General features: G+C 49.1%; 1 protein-coding gene across 15 annotated transcripts in view; it reads right to left on the bottom strand.

The window, feature by feature from the left end:
- arvcfb (ARVCF delta catenin family member b) overlaps positions 1-19054 on the bottom strand; it is a 161162-nt gene that overhangs the window by 26014 nt on the left and 116094 nt on the right. For 13 of the 15 annotated variants that reach the window (XM_031570399.2, XM_031570393.2, XM_012815941.3 and 10 more), the window contains 5 exons: positions 14445-14628; positions 8564-8681; positions 8122-8293; positions 6248-6265; positions 4898-4969 (listed from right to left, as the gene is read on the bottom strand). In XM_031570399.2, coding sequence (XP_031426259.1) covers positions 4898-4969; positions 6248-6265; positions 8122-8293; positions 8564-8681; positions 14445-14628 — 564 coding nt within the window. The remainder of the gene's footprint in view (positions 1-4897; positions 4970-6247; positions 6266-8121; positions 8294-8563; positions 8682-14444; positions 14629-19054) is intronic. The other 2 variants (XM_031570397.2, XM_031570401.2) reach the window with 1 other exon arrangement.

The following is a 19054-nucleotide window of genomic DNA, read 5'->3' as shown; positions in this document are numbered from 1 at the left end:
AGTGAGGGCTGACGAGACGAGACGAGACGGAGGCCTGAGTCACTACGGCAGGAGGAGGAGGAGGAGGAGAAAGAGCAGTAGGAAGGGCTGACTGAGGTGGAGTCAATTCGGGGGCCGTCAGCGAAGCAGTGGACGCGCTCGGCAGGGGTGCATGTAGCCCCAGCATGTACCCCGAGCGGGTCTCTGGTGTGAGGTGTGTGTGTGTGTGTGAGGGTGTCAGCGGGGGTTGGGATGGGAGGGGTAGGGCAGAGGAGATGTGACATTGAATCTCTGTGATGTGAATATCCAGATTCACCAGAGAGCAGCCCCCTGCTGCATGTACTCACACACACGTACACAGAGATTCACGTATACACACACACACACACTCACTCTCTCTCTCTCTCACACGCACAGATACACACACTCACACACACACACACAAACACAAACACACATACACACACATACACACACGTACACACACACACACACACACACACACACAATCAGGATCCACGGTGGCCTGCGCATTAGCCAGCCCCGCTGAGATCCATCTCCATCCGGCCCCATCTGCAGTCAAGGCACATCCTCGTCTCCAGCAGCCCAGCACGCCCGTCCCACAGCCCACCCCCCCGCCCCACACTCACATCCTCCCCTGCGAGGCCCAGGAAGTAGAACCAGAGTCAGCCAGCCAGTCAACCAGCCAGCCACAGGGCCGATGGAGCGTCCCTCCTATGAAAACCTCTAGTCTGCTCATCGAGCACAGAAAACCTTCCACCACCACTCTCATTCTCATCCCTAACACAGAGAAGTTGGGCCGGTATGGGATGTGAGTTTTATCGCGTGGATCCTTTAAGGTAAACAGGATGCAGGAGACTGGCTGGGAGCTGCTTGAGGAGAGAGGGAAGAGAGGGAGGGAGACGGAAGCGGAGTGAGATTAGCATCCGGATTATTCATCACGATTCTCCGCACCTGATTTCAGACCGTGCTCCCCCGTCGCCTTGCAGCGTGATCAGAGGTGGGTGGAGGGGGCAGAGGAGGAGGAGGACGAGGAGGAGGAGAGTAAGACAAGAGAAAGAGAGAAAGAGAGAGAGATATAAAAGACAAAAAATGATTCATCTGCAGCCTCTTGTCTCTCAGGACCCCCCTCTGCACCTGCCTTTGCACAAACACAATAGTTTTTCCTTTTCTCGCAGCATGCCACACCTCCCACACACACACCTCACACACACAAACACACATTGGAGAATAAACATGCCACAGCGGCTGTTTTGTGATGTCTCACACCGTGTGACCTTTCTGAAGGCACGCAGGTTGCCACATTGTTTCAATTGATGTGGCAGAGCGTGTTCTATCTATTGTTTTGTTTGTTGCTGCAACTGACGCTCCCGTCTCCTAATTAAACGCTTCCTCTGGAATTCTTAATGACTTCTTTCCTTAAGCGTGCTGCGCTGGCGGCCATGACTAGCGCCGAATGCCACCTCTGAGGAGGTGTTGTAACATTCCACCAGGCTGGCAAACGGGTCGCTCGCGTAATGCACCAATAGGCTGAGGCGCAAGACTGACATACATAGGCTTGGTCCTGTTACTAAGATCATCGTGCCATGTGACTCTGCCTGGCTTGTGACCTCATTGTGCATAAAAATGCTCAAGAATGTTCTGTTCTGTTCCAAATCGAACACACCCTTTGTTGACATGGACTTCTTTTCAAATATTTTTCTGCTTCCCGGCGGAAGTGTTGAATGGTGTGGGGAATTCAGGAGAGACCCTCTCCCTCAGAGCTGTGCATTAGTGAGAGAGTGATGGTGGGTCAGGTTGCAAGGGAGCTGGGGTACTTCAACCCTCTCTCCTCCTTACGCAGATAAGGACAGAAATATGCCTCTAATCCTGGCTATACCTCACTGGCTGCACAGGGTCTGAGTGTGGGAGCGGGCATGTTCATCAAGCACACACTCACTTACTCCATTTATTCCTGTCCAAACAAAATAGGGATCAAGAGAGCAGAGGGAGGGAGAGAGTTAGCGGAGAGAGGAAGAATGATGGACAGAGAAAAAGAGAAGGAGGGGGGGAGATTGTGTGTGAGAGAGAGAAAGAGAGAGAATTGAGAGTGAGTCTAAGAATCTAATCTCCTTTGGTGGTGATGTGACAGAGTTTGTCTCATCATTAGGGCCATTTCAATCTGGCATTCCCCTAAATGAGCTCTCAGTCTCCATTCCATTCCATTCATTCAGGCTTTACGCTCTGATTGCTTTACCTGAGGATCAGGTGAGAGTCTCTCATTGGCTGAATGACAATCGCTGTGCACCACACATAGCCCACCATGCCCAGCGTTACACTGGCATCGCTCTGTGAAAGGACGTCACGTGGCCCTTTTTTTACCTATGCATTGCAACCCACAATTAAATACTCAAGCACTGAAAATGCAACCGCGCGAGGGGAGGCCGTGCATTTTATTAAAACCATACTGCAATTACGCACCGGTGCTGCAGTTGCTGCTCATTGCTAATTATCATTCTTTTAAGCTCATCTGCTTGCCTTGACTTTGAGGTGATAAAAGGCGAAATCAGCTTACCTCTGTAAACCGGTGCAATTAATTGTAATCTAGTTTAATAGGAGCCCACTTTGGCTTGCTAATGTGACTAATTAGAGAGAAACGGAAGTGCTATTGACTTTGAGCGGCTGGAGATCCCCCCCTCCTTGCCTCCTTGCAGCGACCAACGCGCGTGTGTGTGTGTGCACGCAACGTCTAAACACACACCGGCTGTCAGGAGATGCGTAATATACTACTGTCACTCAGCTGAGACACACACACACACACACACAAGCGCGTACACACAAACACAAACACACAGACACAGACACAGAGGAGATGTCTATTCCTCCCATAGCCATCAAGAGAATGAAATGAAAAATGGTGGGATTGGCTGTAAACACTGTTAATACAGAGTAAAGGGGGAGAGTGGAAATGACAGAGAAAGGAGAGCGCAGAGAGCAGAGGAGTGAAGGAGGAGAGGGAGTGGGGGCAGAGTGACATAAACAGAGAGACAGCTTGAGCAGGCACAGCCCTCCAGAGCATCCAGAGATTGGGCAAGACCCAAAACAAGCCATATTGCATCCTTAATCCTTAAGAGACAGAGCGGACGCACCCAGTCTACCTACTCTCCTCCCAATGATCACTGACTGGGTTTGTACGCGCATGTCTGTGTCTGTTGGTCAGGAAGGATCTAAAGACCCTCGGTCTTTACACACATATCATCTGTGTCGCCATGGCAACCTAAAAAGCCATGTCTGTGGGCTTTGCCTATAACCCGTCCTCTCTTATCCGTTTACTGTACTCAGCACTGCGTTGACATGCTCCATTTACACCAAAACAAAGGTGGTGTGTGTGTGTGTGTGTGTGTGTGTGTGTGTGTGTGTGGGTGGGGGTGGGGGGTGGGGGGGAGGTTGACCAGATTAACCTCAGCCCAGCTGTCCCATCCCCTTTACAACCTTTTTTATCATCCCAAAATCGAAGCACCGAGAAACCCACCGACATAAACCTATAATGCACTCGGAGTAAATCACACACTGGTGATGACGCTGGGCGACCTGCCGTGTCATGGAGCACTGGGGCACGGCTGAGTAATCCCATCACTTACATCACATCCTCTACCAGGGCTGGAGCCGTTCCTGTGTTTGCTGGGTTAAGCGAGAATACGCAGAGACTACTACAAAAGTCGTGGGTTCAAATCCCCATCAATAACGAACACAGACCATTAAGCGATGAACACGCACATTCCCCATGCTCAGAGTCACTTTGGATGAAGCTGATAAACATGTCCGTAAGGTTGCTTAGTCAGCTTCAGGATGTGTGGGGGTAACAAGGTAAGGGCGGGGGCTTTGCTAATGGGGGTCTGTCCTCCGCACAGCATGTCTGATAGGGGTGGTGGTAGAGGTTGGACTGATGCATTGCTGACATGGTTCTTTTATCTCCAAGCCCAAGCCCCCTAGTGACCCCTATCCAGACAACTATAGCCCGCAGCTCCCCCCCCCTCCCCCTCAGGCAAGCTGACCCCTGCCATTTAATCCATTAACCGTGCGCCAACCGACGACAAATGCCCCAGTGACTTTCACGTATTGCCGGAGGTTAACCCTAGGCTTTCTACACCGGCCACACGACCTCGAGGACAGAACTCATGCACTTCCCTTCTCATGATGCATTTAAGATGATTTAGAGTTACAGCGGAGATATACCTTTACATCTCAGAGGTGAATCGCTGGGAACTTTCTAGGTTGACATTGCACCTGCATCCTGTTTCAATTGGTCACAATGTTGGGCTATGTCTGAATTCGCCTCCTATGGGCGACATTACAATTCGACTTCCCACTAGGCCATCAACTCTGCATTGCTGCCATTTTCAGTGCAAAGAAGCATTTCAAAATGTCTACAAGCACAGCGCCTTTGCCTGATATAACATCAGCGATTACATTCTGCATGACACATTTCCAATGGGAATGTACAACTTGGTTAGCTCCACTGAAAAATAAAGTTAAAGTAGGCCAGTTCAGACTCAGACGTGGTATCTGACTCGTATTAGCTGCCATCTCGGTGGTGCTGCTCCCTGTATAGATTTAATGACTGCTCCGCTAACAGTTCACCTGAGCTCTGCCAGCTTTGAATAGCTACCAAAAACACACCACTGCTTAAAAACAAAGCCCTCATGGCGACAAACCTTAAAAAAAACACCTCTAAATAAAGAAACAAAAACCCAGACAAAGCTTCACTCTGAGCACAAGATGTTCTGCCTGTGGCATAACCGCAAGACTCTTGCACCGCTACCAAAACAAGCACATTGTTGGGAGCCAGCTGCATTGCATTGCACTGCCCTGCGATGGCTTCTTGTATCAATTTCACGGGGTTGGGGATTGGACGTACCTTTTGTTGGTTCCGTACGCTTGGGGAGATCCAGCGTGTCGTAGCTTTTGTCGTTCTCGCCGTTTTTCCGCCCTGCATGGAGAGGAGAGTAAGGGAACAGGTGTGAGCGCCAACTTTATGCACAACAACAATCAAAGGACACCAGTCTAACACACACACACACACACACACACACACACACACAAAAACACATAACCAAACAATCCACTACATATAGAAATATGCATATGTGCAGTATAATGCATGATATCCCATTCAAACATAGAGGTAAGACAAACAAAAACATATGGAATGTACATGACATGTGGGTATGAATGGGCGCAATCAAAGCGAACGCACAGAACACCGTTATCACTGTAATTCACCAAGCCACATAACACATAATCTACACTGCACACGCAGAACACGAAGGTAGATGCATGAGGGAGGACATGTACAGAGATGTATGCATAGATAGCAAGCATTGAGCACAGACATACAGACATATGGTATTCTATGCAAACACACTGTCACCAGGCTGGACAAACATATAATATAAGATATCAAAGATGACACAGTCATGCACAGAAATATATGCATATATACATATAAACGAACATGCACACACAGCCTGGAGAACACAATCAACTAGAGCATACATAACGTAAAAACATAAAGATGGACATGCCAACAGCACTAGACACACACACACACACACACACACACACACACACGTACCAAAAAAACAAAAACAAAGCAAAGACAGCCATGAATGAGAAGGCGGCCTGTCACTAAATGGAATCAGCAGTCTGGAGAGGAGAGCTGCCTTTCACAGGTGTGCTAGAGTGTCAGGAGTAGGATGCAGTCTAATAATGCTGGGATGACTTGGAAAACATACAGTCACAGGTATTGAAGACTTAACAACTACTGTGAAGCTGTCATAGTCAAAATGACCAAAGTGGGTTGCAGACCCACTCAATGGGCATGAGCACCGAGGGCTACAATCCAGTCATATAATTGTCACACTCTATAAGCATACAGACTGAATAGCTAAAAAGAAGGCAAGCTTGTATCGACTAAATGTCCAGCTACTCCACGTAACTATCTACATATCTACCTACAACACAAAAGACAGGACAGCCAGCTTTGAAACAGCCTAGCAGCTAGCACTAGAAGCTGAAGGCCAGCTAAAGGCAACGAGAAGATTGGCCATGTACCATTAATTCTACAGTTTTGGCTACACAGTCAGTTTAGAACGACAGGAACTGAGAAGAGGGCAGTGAGAACTTTTTCGCTTTTTTTTCTGTCATAAGAAGAGAGAAGGGAAAGAGCCAGGCACATGTGGCAGAACAGTGGCAGGGAGAGACTCACCTTGATTAAACCACTCCTCTACAGTAAGCCAAGGAAGCAGCAGCAAGGCCAAAAAACAAACAAACAAACAAGCAGGGAAGAAAGAGAGGAGTCGTGAGAAGTGTGTACATCAGATAGACAGACAGAGTTGTGTGTATGTGCGTGCGCGCGTGTGTGTGTGTGTGTGTGTGTGTGTGTGTGTGTGTGTGCGTGCGTGCGTGGCCTGAACCGCTTCAAACGTGAAGCAGACACGAGTCTTCAGAGAGACAACAGGGACAGAAACATACAGTGAAAACAAGTGAAAAATAGGACAAGCACAAATCCATGTCCATCAGAGCGTGTGCATAGGTGAAGCAGTTGGACAGTGCCAGGGTTGGAGGTGTTGAGGAGGTGGGTTTGGAATCAGCACATTGCCTTTTGAGCTTTGCCTGACGTGAGCGGGTAGCAGTGAGTGGGAATCTCTCTCTCTCTCTCACACACACACACACACACACACACACACACACACACACACACACACTGAGTGATGGCACATGGTGCACTGCTCTCTCAGCATGGTGCCACACACACTAAATGCCAGGCCATGCCACCAGCATAAGTAATAGGCACAGAGCTGTTCAATTTGCGAGAAGAAGTGGGCCTTGAAATACAAGCACACAATTAGGGGACACTTACGGGCAATTAGAGTTAACAAACAACAATGTAGTTACATGTAAAATACATGCTATATAAGCAGCTCCCCACAAAGGTATTTTACGTATATGTCTATGCGTTTTTTCTTCAAGAAGAAGCGAGGAATTGGTAGGTGTTGCAGACAAGTGGCTGGCAACGTTTGTAAATGCATATCATGTGTCTTCCTCAAAGTGTCTCTTCGGGGCTACAGAGGGAAAAATAACCCACATTAAGTGCTGGGTACAAGTGGGCTGTTGTGTGTTGGTTCAACTGTGGTGTAAAATGGCTCAATGGGTTGAATTCCCTGCCCACTACATACAGAACATTAATGTCAATGGAAGTCACAATCCTGGGCTTTACTCTTGTGATTAACTGAGATGTGAGTCATTCTGGCATTCTGAACGCCCGTCATCACCTGCCCACCCAAGGACAAATAAGCAGCTGACTGTAACCCCCCCGCCCCCCCACCACCACCAGCCAACCCACACACACTCTCAGAGAGGCCTTCTAAAGCGGCTGGCCATCAAGGGGCTGGGACTGAGTTCCTTATAAGGCCTGTAATCTCCTTTGAACCCCCTTTGACCATTGAACCATCAGCCCACCCACTGCCCTCCAACTCCACTGGATTATACAGACTGGCTGAATCAGGCGCCGCCGCAAGAAATAACACTTCCTGGCACCGAGAAACACTTGCAAGCCTTCAAGAAAAAAAAAGAAGGCAGACTATCTGATTTATCGTTTGATTCAATAGGTGCAATATGTCTGCCTGAGAGGAAGAGAAAGACACACACACATATGCACACACACACAGAAATAACACATGAAACGAGTCACTTCAGTTGAGAGAGATGGGAAGAGCAAAAGACAACATGAGAGACATGTAAAAGTGATTCATCCCGGCTCGTGTTACTTGTTGCTCTTGTCGCTGAGGTTTTGAGTTGCCAGATTCCACCGAGACGTTGTCTTCAGCTCCAGTCTAGCCATAACAGCAGCACAGGGCCTGAGTAAACATTATGTTTGCACATCGTCGGGGCCGTGATGATGCCCTCAGTTGCTGCCGGGGGCACTGGGGCCCTTGTGGCTTGACGGCGGGGGGGGGGTCAGACGAATGCCTGGGATGACTTCTGGGGTGTCAGTGTTTGTATGTCTGAGTGCATGTGCTTGTGTGTGTGTGTGTGTGTGTGTGTGTAGACACTAATGTCTTCGGGACTTTGGAGACTGACCTTTGGCCTTCTTGCCCCCGAAGCAGCCGGCGTCGTCCTTCTTCTTCCTCTGGGTGCCCGCCGAGCCGGGGGCCTGTGGGGCCGACGGGTCCTGGAACTTCTCGTTCCCGGGCACCTCCTTGTGCACGTGGTAGGACAGGTTCCTCATGATGCACACACAGTTCTCCACAGACTGCGTGAGGAAGGACAAGAAAGGAGGGGGGGGGAGAGAGAGAGAGAGAGGGTGGAAAAAAAGAGAGAGGGGGGAAAGCATTAGGGAGTGGGATGGAGATGTAGGTGTAGGTGAAACATAGACGAGATAGATGGAGAGAGAAAGAAAGAAAGAGAGCGAGAGAGAGAGGGGGGGGGGGTGGTGGTAAAAAGGCAAGGCAGGCCCAGAGGATTGTGACAGCCAGGGTAGGGGGGCCTGATTGGCTGTGCTGTGTGTGTGTGCGTCACTTACCTTGTTGTCCATGTCTTTCTTGCCCACGGCAGACTGCAGGGCATGGAGCAGCGCGTCCACCAGCCCCTCACACTCCCGGAGCCTACGCCTGGCCTCAGCACCATCTGAGCTCACATTCCTATGACACACACACACACACACACACACACACACACACACACACACACACACACACAGTGAGTTTTCCCAGCTTACATAACGAAACGTACAACAAATCAGTCAGCCCTCTGGCACAAGAGAATCTACGGGAAGAGATGAGGGACTAACATAATTCAGAGTGAGGAATTGGAGCCCATATTTGTGGCACTGTAGAGATGCCAAGACCACACGCATGCCGTGTGACTCAGCGAAAAATCCCCCTCACCCCCCACCCCCCACCCCCCTCCATTTGGGACGGCGAGATGTGCCGAGGCAATCATCTACGACTGGGGAGCTCATTTAAAGGGGGTTTCATGGCTATCTAATCCGATTAGAAAGCTCCGAGCATACTCATTGGAGAGTGACATTGCCCCTGCTGCGCGCAAAAGGGCAGAGGACGGGGGGAAAATAAGGGAGGGAGAAGAGAGAGAGAGAGAGAGAGAGAGAGAGAGAGCTGGGCCTGACACAGAGTGAAGTGCACAGTCAGGGAAGCATGGGAGTGTCACTTCCCCCCCTGGTTTGTTTGATTGTTTGATACCTGGACACCCTCCATATTGGGTGACCATTTGTATGGTTCTGTTTCAAACCCTCTGTCTGGTCCTGTGTAGAGTGTCTTTTTTGTCATTGGTGCTCCTTTTTGACACGTGATGCACGTAATAGCAAACAACGCCTTTACGTAGCAATGATGAATACAATGCGTTCTCTAGGCACACACTTAAGACACATACACTTTCAGTCCCCTAATGAACAAAGTGATGATCGTGACGGTTTGTCCACTAGGAAGTGTACGCGTAATTTCTAGTCGGGTTATGCCTCTGACGAGTCCTATGCCACACCAGCATTCCAGGCCAAACAGTGGACCAGAAGAGCTGAAATCCACACTGTTCTGTGCACATGATCACACCTTTATCCATTTTTTCTTGTGCAAACATATCGCCGAAGTCCACGGACTGAGTGAGTTTACATACCTGTGCAGTGAAGGAAAAGGCTAAAGCCAGCGAAATTGCTGATGTGTGTGAAAATCGAAATGTGACAGCTGTCAAGGGGAGATAACGAGATTTACACCAAAATCAGCTCTACTCGACCATAGACAACTAGGGCCCCTGCTACGTACACAAAGGTCACATGCTCTGTGTACGGCACCAAGTGCCATAACATTTTTTTAAATAGATCATAATTTTTACATTTAGTCATTTAGCAGACGCTTTTGTCCAAAGCGACGTACAAGAGAGAGAACAGTCAAGCTACGAGCAATAGAACCTGGTGTAACAATAAATACTACTTTACAGAAGAAATAGAGAAACAAAAAAGAAAAGAAAAAGAAGTGCAGGAAGGTAACTGCTGTAAGTGCAAGTTAAGCACTAGTCGAAGTGCCAGATAGGAAAGGAGGTGCTCTCTCAAGAGTTGGGTCTTCAAAAGCTTCTTGAAGGTAGAGAGGGACGCCCCTGCTCTGGTAGTGCTAGGCCATTCGTTCCACCAATAATAATATGCTATCTACCTTTCAGACACTAGTTCAAGAGTGTGTGGTTTATTCTAAGACTGATTAACACCTACCGTCCGTTGAAAGTTTAGCCTACACATCATACTCTCTTGCTTCAGATGTGACTTTAGCATCTCATCTAATGTAGCATGACTATAACAACAAAGACACAGCTCCATTTAGTTTTGGGCGATATTTAATGGACATTCTTATGTAGTACTATATCAGGTTCACATCACTTCAGCTATGTCCCAACCATACACAGCAAAAACAGTCCTCCCATTTATCTTCTTGGTAAAAAGTAAATTGCAATTTTTTTTTTTCTACTGAATGAAGAGAAGAGAATATCCGTATAGGCCTTTATTTTTTTACTTATTTGCTTTAGTTGTTGGCATTAACATTTGTGTGACTTGTTTTTCTGTTTTTGGTTTAGATTAATTATGCGAAGAGATTCATATTTATAACTATAATAACAATGTTTTTTTTTTTTAAATAACAGAGGAAGAAGAGCAAACTTAAGTAACATGCATATGCTATTTATGATGATTGTTGCAGTCTTTTAAAATTTGGGCTTAATTCATTTCGGGCAAAAACACAATCTGAAGAATGCTCAAGGTCCACCAGGGATTTATACATTTTGCCAGCCCTGATAAGCAGCCTGGCGACCATCTGGGGTGGATGTTTGTTCTCATATATATATCACACAAATGTTAATGTGTGTGTGTGTGTGTGTGTGTGTGTGTGTGTGTGTGTGTGTGTGTGTGTGTGTGTGTGTGTGTGTGTGTGTGTGTGTGTGTGTGTGTGTGTGTGTGTGTATATATATATATATATATATATATATATGTCAACGTGAACGTGAGGCCCAAATGCACACAAAGAAGAACCTTCTCAAACAACTGACTGCCAGGGAGGCACATGCAGATGGGTATTTATCAAACGAGTCATAGTGACTTGTGAACGCGTGGTGTGCTCACTGTGTTGTGATGCATTTCAACGGTACACCTTTTTGGGGGTGTTCCCTGGCGGGCGGCACCAGCGATAGATGGGAGATGGTCGCCAGCTCTGGTTACATTAGTCTTTCACGGCTAAACCGGGGGCTAGCTTCTGTCCGCCGGCCATCAATCTCCCTGCTCTGCAGACGGACGCCTTCCCAACAGCAGTCTTTTGTGTACAGCTGCATGAATAGCTGTATACTGGTCTGTATGTTTGTGTTCATTGCTTTAAGGGGGTGGTGTGGGGTGGGGGGTGTTGTTGTGCATTAATACAGACAAAAATGTCATTTTACACCCTGTGGGAAAGTGTACCAGGATGACCGTCTGACCTTCATTTTGACCTTTCACTGTCTCAAGATGGACGTGGCACATCACGCATAAGCAGTCTATCGTTTGGATTCAGCACAACCCCATCAGCTATAAAAGCACATCTTGTGGCTCCCTGTGTAAGATTCATATCAAACAAAATGTTTCCGCGTTGTCAAGGACCAAAATGAAGGAGAGTGCTTCACCAAAAACCTTAAACATGGGCACACACACACACGCCCCTCTCTGTGCTGGCTCTGCTTTCAAGAGGCTTACTAGGCAACAGATGTCATTAGATACAGTTTCCATGGAGACTGGCAGAACAGCAGGCAGCTTTGCGAGATAGATTGGAGGCTGGAGATGAAAGGTGTTGGGTGCGGTCCGGTATGGCTGACGTCACGTCCAGTCAGTCCTCAGACAGACGGACAAAAGCCGGACGGATCCGGTCTCACACCTGGAGGACACGCACCAACCAGCCGGCCAGCCATCCCTAACCCCCTGCCCTCCAGGCTATTAATTTGGCCTGGGTGCCCTGGCGATGGTGCCCACGGGCGGGCGGAGACCGATTACAATGACTGAAATGAAAATGGGAAGCTGGGGGCCTGGTCTCGAGAGGGAAGCCATGTAATCTGAGGACAGGAGGCTCAAAGCCTCCTCAGCTCAGGTCACCCAAGCAGATACAGATGTCTGTGGTGAGAGGAAGGGGGTGGGGGGGGGTGTGGGGGTGGGTGAGAAAGTGAGACAGATGGAGAAAGAGATGGAGAGAGAAAACAGAGGAAGAAAGAGAGCTTGTGAGTGACAGGGCAATAGAATGACACAGACATAAAGAGAAAGAGAGAGAGAGAGAAAAATCAACAGAGAGAGAAAAAAATGGAGGAGAAAGACAGAGTCCCCAGGAGGAAAAAAAGGGAATGAATTTGGAATGTATTACTTTGGTTGTGTCTAGGGAGGAACCGGAGCGAGAGAAGAGGAGGAGGAAGGAAGGAGGCAGAGAAAGGAGAAGAGGATATAAGTGTGTTTCTGTGTGTGTGTGTGAGCTTGGTGGCGGCTGGAAAAGTAAGCACCAAGTTGGCTGCTGACCAGCAGGCTGCAGTGCGTCAGCTGCGAGAGGCAGCGGAGAAGAGTGGCCCGAGAAAGAGAGAGAAAGAGAGGGAGGGAGGGAGAGAGAGAGGGATGGAGAGAGAGAGAGGGGGTGACGGAGAAACACAGGGTCTGAGTGCAAGCTCCCGGTAACCCTGACGAGGCTACTGTGGTGGGACGTCATGGCAGCCTGCCAATACACTAAGGCCTCCACACCAATCACTAGAGCAGAGAGAAGACTGGATGAAGACTAAGGTTTTTGTGTGTGTATGTATGTGAGTGTGTGTGTGTGTGTGTGTGTGTTTATGTGTTTATGTGTGTGTGTGTGTTTAGTTAGGGGGGTTATACAGTCTGGGGCCGCACACACGTTGCCCAGGAATCCCACAAACTCCAAAAGGAGCAGAAGTGGCCACTCAACATCTGCAGAGGTCATGGCACAGGCGGGCGAGGTCAGCACGATCATCTAACAGGATCAAAAGAAACTTCCAGAAGGGTCATCGCCCATACACGTGGCCGGTGCTCCGCCAGGGCGTCTGCCTTGGCACGAGGGCCGAGCCTATTTATTTCAATGGCGCCGTTGTTCAGAGAGAGAGGTTAACTTGAAGGCCAGGCGGAAGGGGAGGCAAGCGCAGTGGGTTTATCTCAGCCTAGAGAGCCACAAGGTCTCTTCCTCCTCCGATTCCTTTCATGTGGAGGTCAGCCTTGATTCCACTGCCCCTCTCAGAACAGCACTGAAAGAACCACCAAAGAGAGACGCACAGGGGAGGCAAAATCATCAGTCCCCAGGATGGCGGAGCTCACCAATGGCCTTCACATGAGCCTTTTTATCAAGCCTCCATGTTAAACCCAAGCATTGTCTGAACCTTTGAACGGCCCCTGCTCTTTCGATCGTTCCAGAAATAAACCTGCTACCGTCAGGGGGAATTCCCAAGGGGTGAAACCGCTGGGCAAGATCAGCGCAAGTAGTTTCTAACCACTGGCACCTCCTTCTTCAGGTAACCTTTGAGCGTGAACAAATAACTTCTTTCCTGCCTCACCTCAGGTTTTCAGATCTGCCTTCAGAGACAAGAGGCTCAGATAAATGAGCTCACCTTGTCCTCCAGCTAGCTAGCCTGCTCACTCACTAGCTCGCTAACTTCGTCTCCAGAGTTCTCATCCTGAGCCAAGCTCGTCCAAGGCCCACACTGAAAGAAAAAAGAAAAAAAAAACCCGTCTGACTCCTTCTGCTGTTTGTGGTTGGATGCAGGGGTAACCATGGCGATGAAAACCCCCCCGTCTGGCGGCTGGATGTCTTAATCAAAAGACGGGCTGGAGCGGCCCCAAAAGGTCTGCAGCGCTCTCGGCAGAGGAGCTGCTAATAGTTCTGCTAATGGGTAGAGGCAGCCAGTACAGTGACTCAGGGCACTCCCATTGATTTTCCTTTCCATCTTCATATAAAATGCACAGAAGGAGAGAGAGAGAGAGAGAGAGAGAGAGAGGGATGGGAAAGAGAAAAAATAACATATCTGCTGGCATCTGCACCACCAGTAAACCCTCCCCCAACCCCCCTCAGAAACATTACAACATCAGGAGAGCATCCGAATTATTTGCCAAACTCATTTTTCCTTGCTCAATGCCAAGCGATGCATATTTCAGAGGAAATGAATCCTATTCAACTCCATACATCATTGGGTAGACTTAGTTTCAGGCCAGGGGAAAGAGAGGACAGAGAGGTTCAGAGAGTGAGAGTGACTAAAGGAGAAAGAGAGAGAGAGAGAGAGAGAGAGAGGAACAGCTAAATCATGGTAAAATTGCACTCCACAGTGAAGCCAGCCGGCTCCCCACAGTCTGTGACGGGCGGGTGAGAGGGCGGTATGCGGTTGCCAGGTGTGTGCCAGAGCCCTACCTCAGGCACCCGGACGTGTTCTTGAAGACGGTGGTCCACTCGACGTCACGCGGCTTGGAGTCCTCGTTGGGCTCGCCCTCCCAGCCCGAGTGCGGGATGATGACCTCGTTGGTCATGGTCTGCAGGCCGTGGTTGATGATCACCATCTTGAGGGGCTCGTAAGACGACAGGTTCCACAGTGTTCCTATGACAACGACACAAACGTCATGTTACTAACAAAGGAAAGACAGAGAGAGAGAGAGTGCGACGAAAAGATATAGAGACCGACACAGATAGACAAACAGAAGAAACAAATCCAGAGATAAGTCATTACAAGGGTAGACTCTGTTACGGATCAAACAAAGTTACATATAAATATATAAGGGATTACTCTGTGAATAAATCAATCACAGGCACACAAATCCCACAAAATGAAAGAAAGAGACACGCGACCGAGGCATCACAGGAAAGTCAGCTCAGCCCAGTGTCACCCCACTGCGAGTAATTAAACGACTGTGTGTGTGTGTGTGTGTGTGTGTGTGTGTGTGGGGGGGGGGGGGGGGGGGGGGGGGGGGGGGGGGGGGGGGGGGGGGGGGGGGTGGGTACACGAGATATGAACACAGAAGAAGCATGGGGCGCCTGGCAACCGCCCACAATAAAGAGCGACTCAGGAAGGATCCTGCGTAACAAATGGATGAGTCGGAGCAGGACCGCGTAGGGGTCGCCGGAAAACAAGAAATATTACAAAACCACATCAAAGCCGAGCCGAGCGAGTGGAGACGATCTCCTGCCTCCACCTACCCCTCCCCTCGCCACAACCACCCCTGCCCCCTCGTACCCCTGCCCCAACCCTGGGAGAAGTTCTGATGAGGGGAGGTGGGGTAAGAAGATAAAACTTTCTCTTCCCGGGTTACAGAGAAATGTGGTCCCTCCGGCACACCAAATGAGTTCTTGCTCAGACTGAACAATAACAGCCGGGAGCTTTGGCATTTAGCCTAATCTCAAACACACACACAACCTCTCTCACAAGCAGAAACTCTCTACCGCTCCCTCTGACACACACACACGCACAAGCAAAGGGCTCCATACTGATATCTATATGAGGCAGACTGGATACACGCCTGACTCTCACCCTGCTCTTTGGAAGCCACACAGATCTGTGCCACTCAGCAGACATCCCCCCCCCCCCCCCCCCCCGTCAACCACCGCTGACTTGACCGACCAGCACCACTGTTTGGGGGTGGTGGGTGGGTGGATGTGTAAAAAATAACACATCCCTGCAACTGTGCCTTTTACAGGAATAGGAATATGACTAGCTGCCTACCATAATAGGGTGGGAAAAGCACACCGCATGTGCAGAGTGTGGCCGGCTCAGGGTTGCCACGGGCACGTTCAAGACGTACGGCTCATTAAGGCGTAGTTGGCTCGCTGGAGCGTGCGTGACTGCCATGGATGTTTCGGCAGCATACGGAGAGGAATTGTGATTTGCGCCCCCACCTCCCCCACCTCCCCAAAACGCTCTGGGCCTTAACAGGTTGATTACCTCCACATTGTGCGATTAGAGTCACCCCATTGGCTTTAACAACAAGCTTTCACAACAGCCACAGGATGTGGTGGTAAAGTCGCCTCCTTCGAACTATATAAAAAACACGCAAAAAATTGCTTACTCTTGTTTGCCCTGCAACAATTAAAGTAATGATCTGTGACGGGAAAAAAAAAAAGGTAATTATTTCTTAAAACTAAAACACCATGAGACGCTCCTGCAGATCCATCTCTTCAGTGAGCATAAATACATGCCCTTTAAAAACTCATCAATCTCCACTGGGCATTATGCAACCTGCTGCCAGTGATTTCTTATGATACTCCATCATGGGTCCACGAGGATTTACCCTCTAAGCAATGGGCTTGTTATTTAAAACAAAAAAGTGTCTCCATTACTTTATCATCCTCCCAGATTGCAAATAAGGTGCCAAGTTATAATTGTCGAAAAGTGTGCTTTACAAATGAGTAGAAGGCAGGCTAATGAAAAGGACAACAGCCTCTCCCAATGGGAAATAAATGGTTTGTAAAGACTGGTTTTGTATGCTGATCGTCCCCACAGTGCTTGTGCAAGTCTCCAGTCTCCTTGGCTTTTAATTCATTAAGTCTGTTGAGGACACCCATCTTTGTGTTAAGCGCAGTCAGCTAGAATCCATCAGACTAGATTGTACCCCTGTGCAGCGTAACACAGTTCATAGAGAATCACTGGAATGGATGTTCATGGGGTCTTTAACCGGGAAGCTGCCACTTGTGTTTGTCTGTTCAGAAGGGAGGTGACGCATCGCGCAAGATTTTAGTTTGAGGGATGGTGGCTGGTTAGCGTTGTGAAGGTCTAATCAGTGACAACCTCCCCCACACACTCAGTCTCTCTGTCTCTCGGCCTCTTTGTCTCTCTCTCTCACACACACACACACACACAGAAACACACACACACACACACACACACACACACACAGAGAAACAAACAAACACAAATACACACACATAGACACACAGTCACACTCACATTTGCACACACACACACACACACCTCTCTGCTCCCATGGCGCCTGCCTCGTGGACGGCCCCACAAATCAAATCCGAAAGTGCGTGGGGGTGTTTGGGGACCGATGCAGACTCTACGTGGGATGGCCGGGAGTGCTGTGAGGTGAGGTGAGCCCTTATTGAGTTTACCCGACTCCCTTCCGGGTTGTCATTGGAGCCTCTTGGCTAATTCAATTTCCTGGGCGCAGCACACATGCTCTTGGAATAGGCCATTCACTTAGAGGAGCCCATTACGACCTAGGCCACCCCTCCCCCCAAACCCCCAATTCATTCATCACAGGATGAGACAGAAACACACACACACACTGCACAGACAGACACACACACACACACACACAATGCATATAAAATATTAGTTTGTTTTTTTACTGGCGTTATTCCTGTGTTTTACTGGCTAATGGCTACAGATGGTGGATGAAGCACTCTAATTTTATAAACATACAGTGGGAAGCAGAATAACACACGGGTGGGACCCCCCAAAACACCCCCCCAAAACACCCCCCTTCTCCTCCATGTCTTGCATCTCGGCCAGGCCAGGACCTGCGGAGGCTATAGAGGCAGGCGGAGAGGGAGAGAGAGGGCAGCAGAGGGCTGATTTATCCACACCTCCGGCCCTTTCCATCTGGAGCAACAAGCTTGGTGAAGGAAACAAAGCCCTGTGCAGATGCAATCTGTGCTTGATCCATTTCCACTGGGTCTGCACGCCAACATGCACTCATAATAGGCATACATAACCAATGCGTGCACACACGCATACATACATACACACACGCACGCACACACACAGACGTACACAAACATGCACTTGACATTTCTGGAACAACTCCACTTTGTTGGCATGTCCAAGGGTGGCGTGTAAAGATTCGGGCAAAACAGCATTTTAAAAACAATCCATCTCTCAGGAGGAAAAACAGAAAGAGAGAGAGACAGAAGGAAGGAGGGGGAGGAAGAGGAGAGGAAAGGGGACTGGCACACAAAGGACTACAACAGACTACAAAAACAGCACAGCCAGGAAGGGCTGATTTGAATGATGTGAGCTTGTGTCACTGCAAAACCATTTGGGCTCCGACCACGTCAGACAGCCAGGGCCTCCTCTGTGCTTCCAGGAGGGCTCCCACCACACACACGTCCAGACACACACACACACACACACACAGTGGCAGCTGTGGGTTTCTGGGATGGCCCGTAAAGGCTCGAAAAAGCACACATGGACAACTGAAGAAAGGAGGCTATTTTTGAAACCCCACAATTATTTTTAATTGTAGAAAAACACGGCTGGCCCTGGGATCGCTGCAAGGCAACGGCCCTGTTTTCTTAGGGGCCCTCGCTGCCCCAGAGCATATGGCCTGCCAAGGCTGCTCTTTTTTTGAGGGGTGGGAGGGTGGAGGAGGGAGAGGAGAGGGTAGCTGCCTGTTTACGCCACTCCTTCTTCTCCTCCTCCGTAGAAAGAGAGAGAGAGAGAGAGAGAGAGAGAGAGAGAGAGAGAGAGAGAGAGAGAGGGATATTCTTAGCCATGACTGAGAGCGACAAGGTCCTGTAAAGGCAATCATGTCTGCTGTGGCACAGCTGTCCTCCAGTGACGTGTCTCTTCACTGTAGGTCCTCCGGTATAAGTGTGTACACACGATTCATGTTTGTACACAAACAAACAAGCTCCACTGGGGGCAAAATGACAGTGGCCACCATTGTTGTCCATAACTCATTTAGTCTCTAAAGCTTCACTGAGCTGAAATGGTTCCAGATTTCAATGTTATTGCTATCTTGCTTTTCTGCCCCCTTTTGTGAATGTTACAGAACAAAAAAATATCCTGGCTGACATTCCAGGCATTCCTGCGGATGTGTATCAGGTCAGGCGGACGGAGCCGGGATTAGTGCTCCAGCCAGACTCACACACACACACACACACACACACACACACACTTGCTGCATTGTGAACTCACAGTGACATTTCGCAGGTCACATCCAAAGTTTACCGGACCGTACTGTAACACTGACCTGTTTTTTTGGGTCCACCCCACCTCTCTCTCTTACACACACACACACACACAC

The sequence above is a fragment of the Clupea harengus genome, chromosome 7, assembly GCF_900700415.2.
Source record: "Clupea harengus chromosome 7, Ch_v2.0.2, whole genome shotgun sequence".
NCBI classification, from domain to species: domain Eukaryota; kingdom Metazoa; phylum Chordata; class Actinopteri; order Clupeiformes; family Clupeidae; genus Clupea; species Clupea harengus.
The sequence above is the reverse complement of the archived record's forward strand: the minus strand, read 5'-3'. Positions and strand labels throughout refer to the sequence as shown.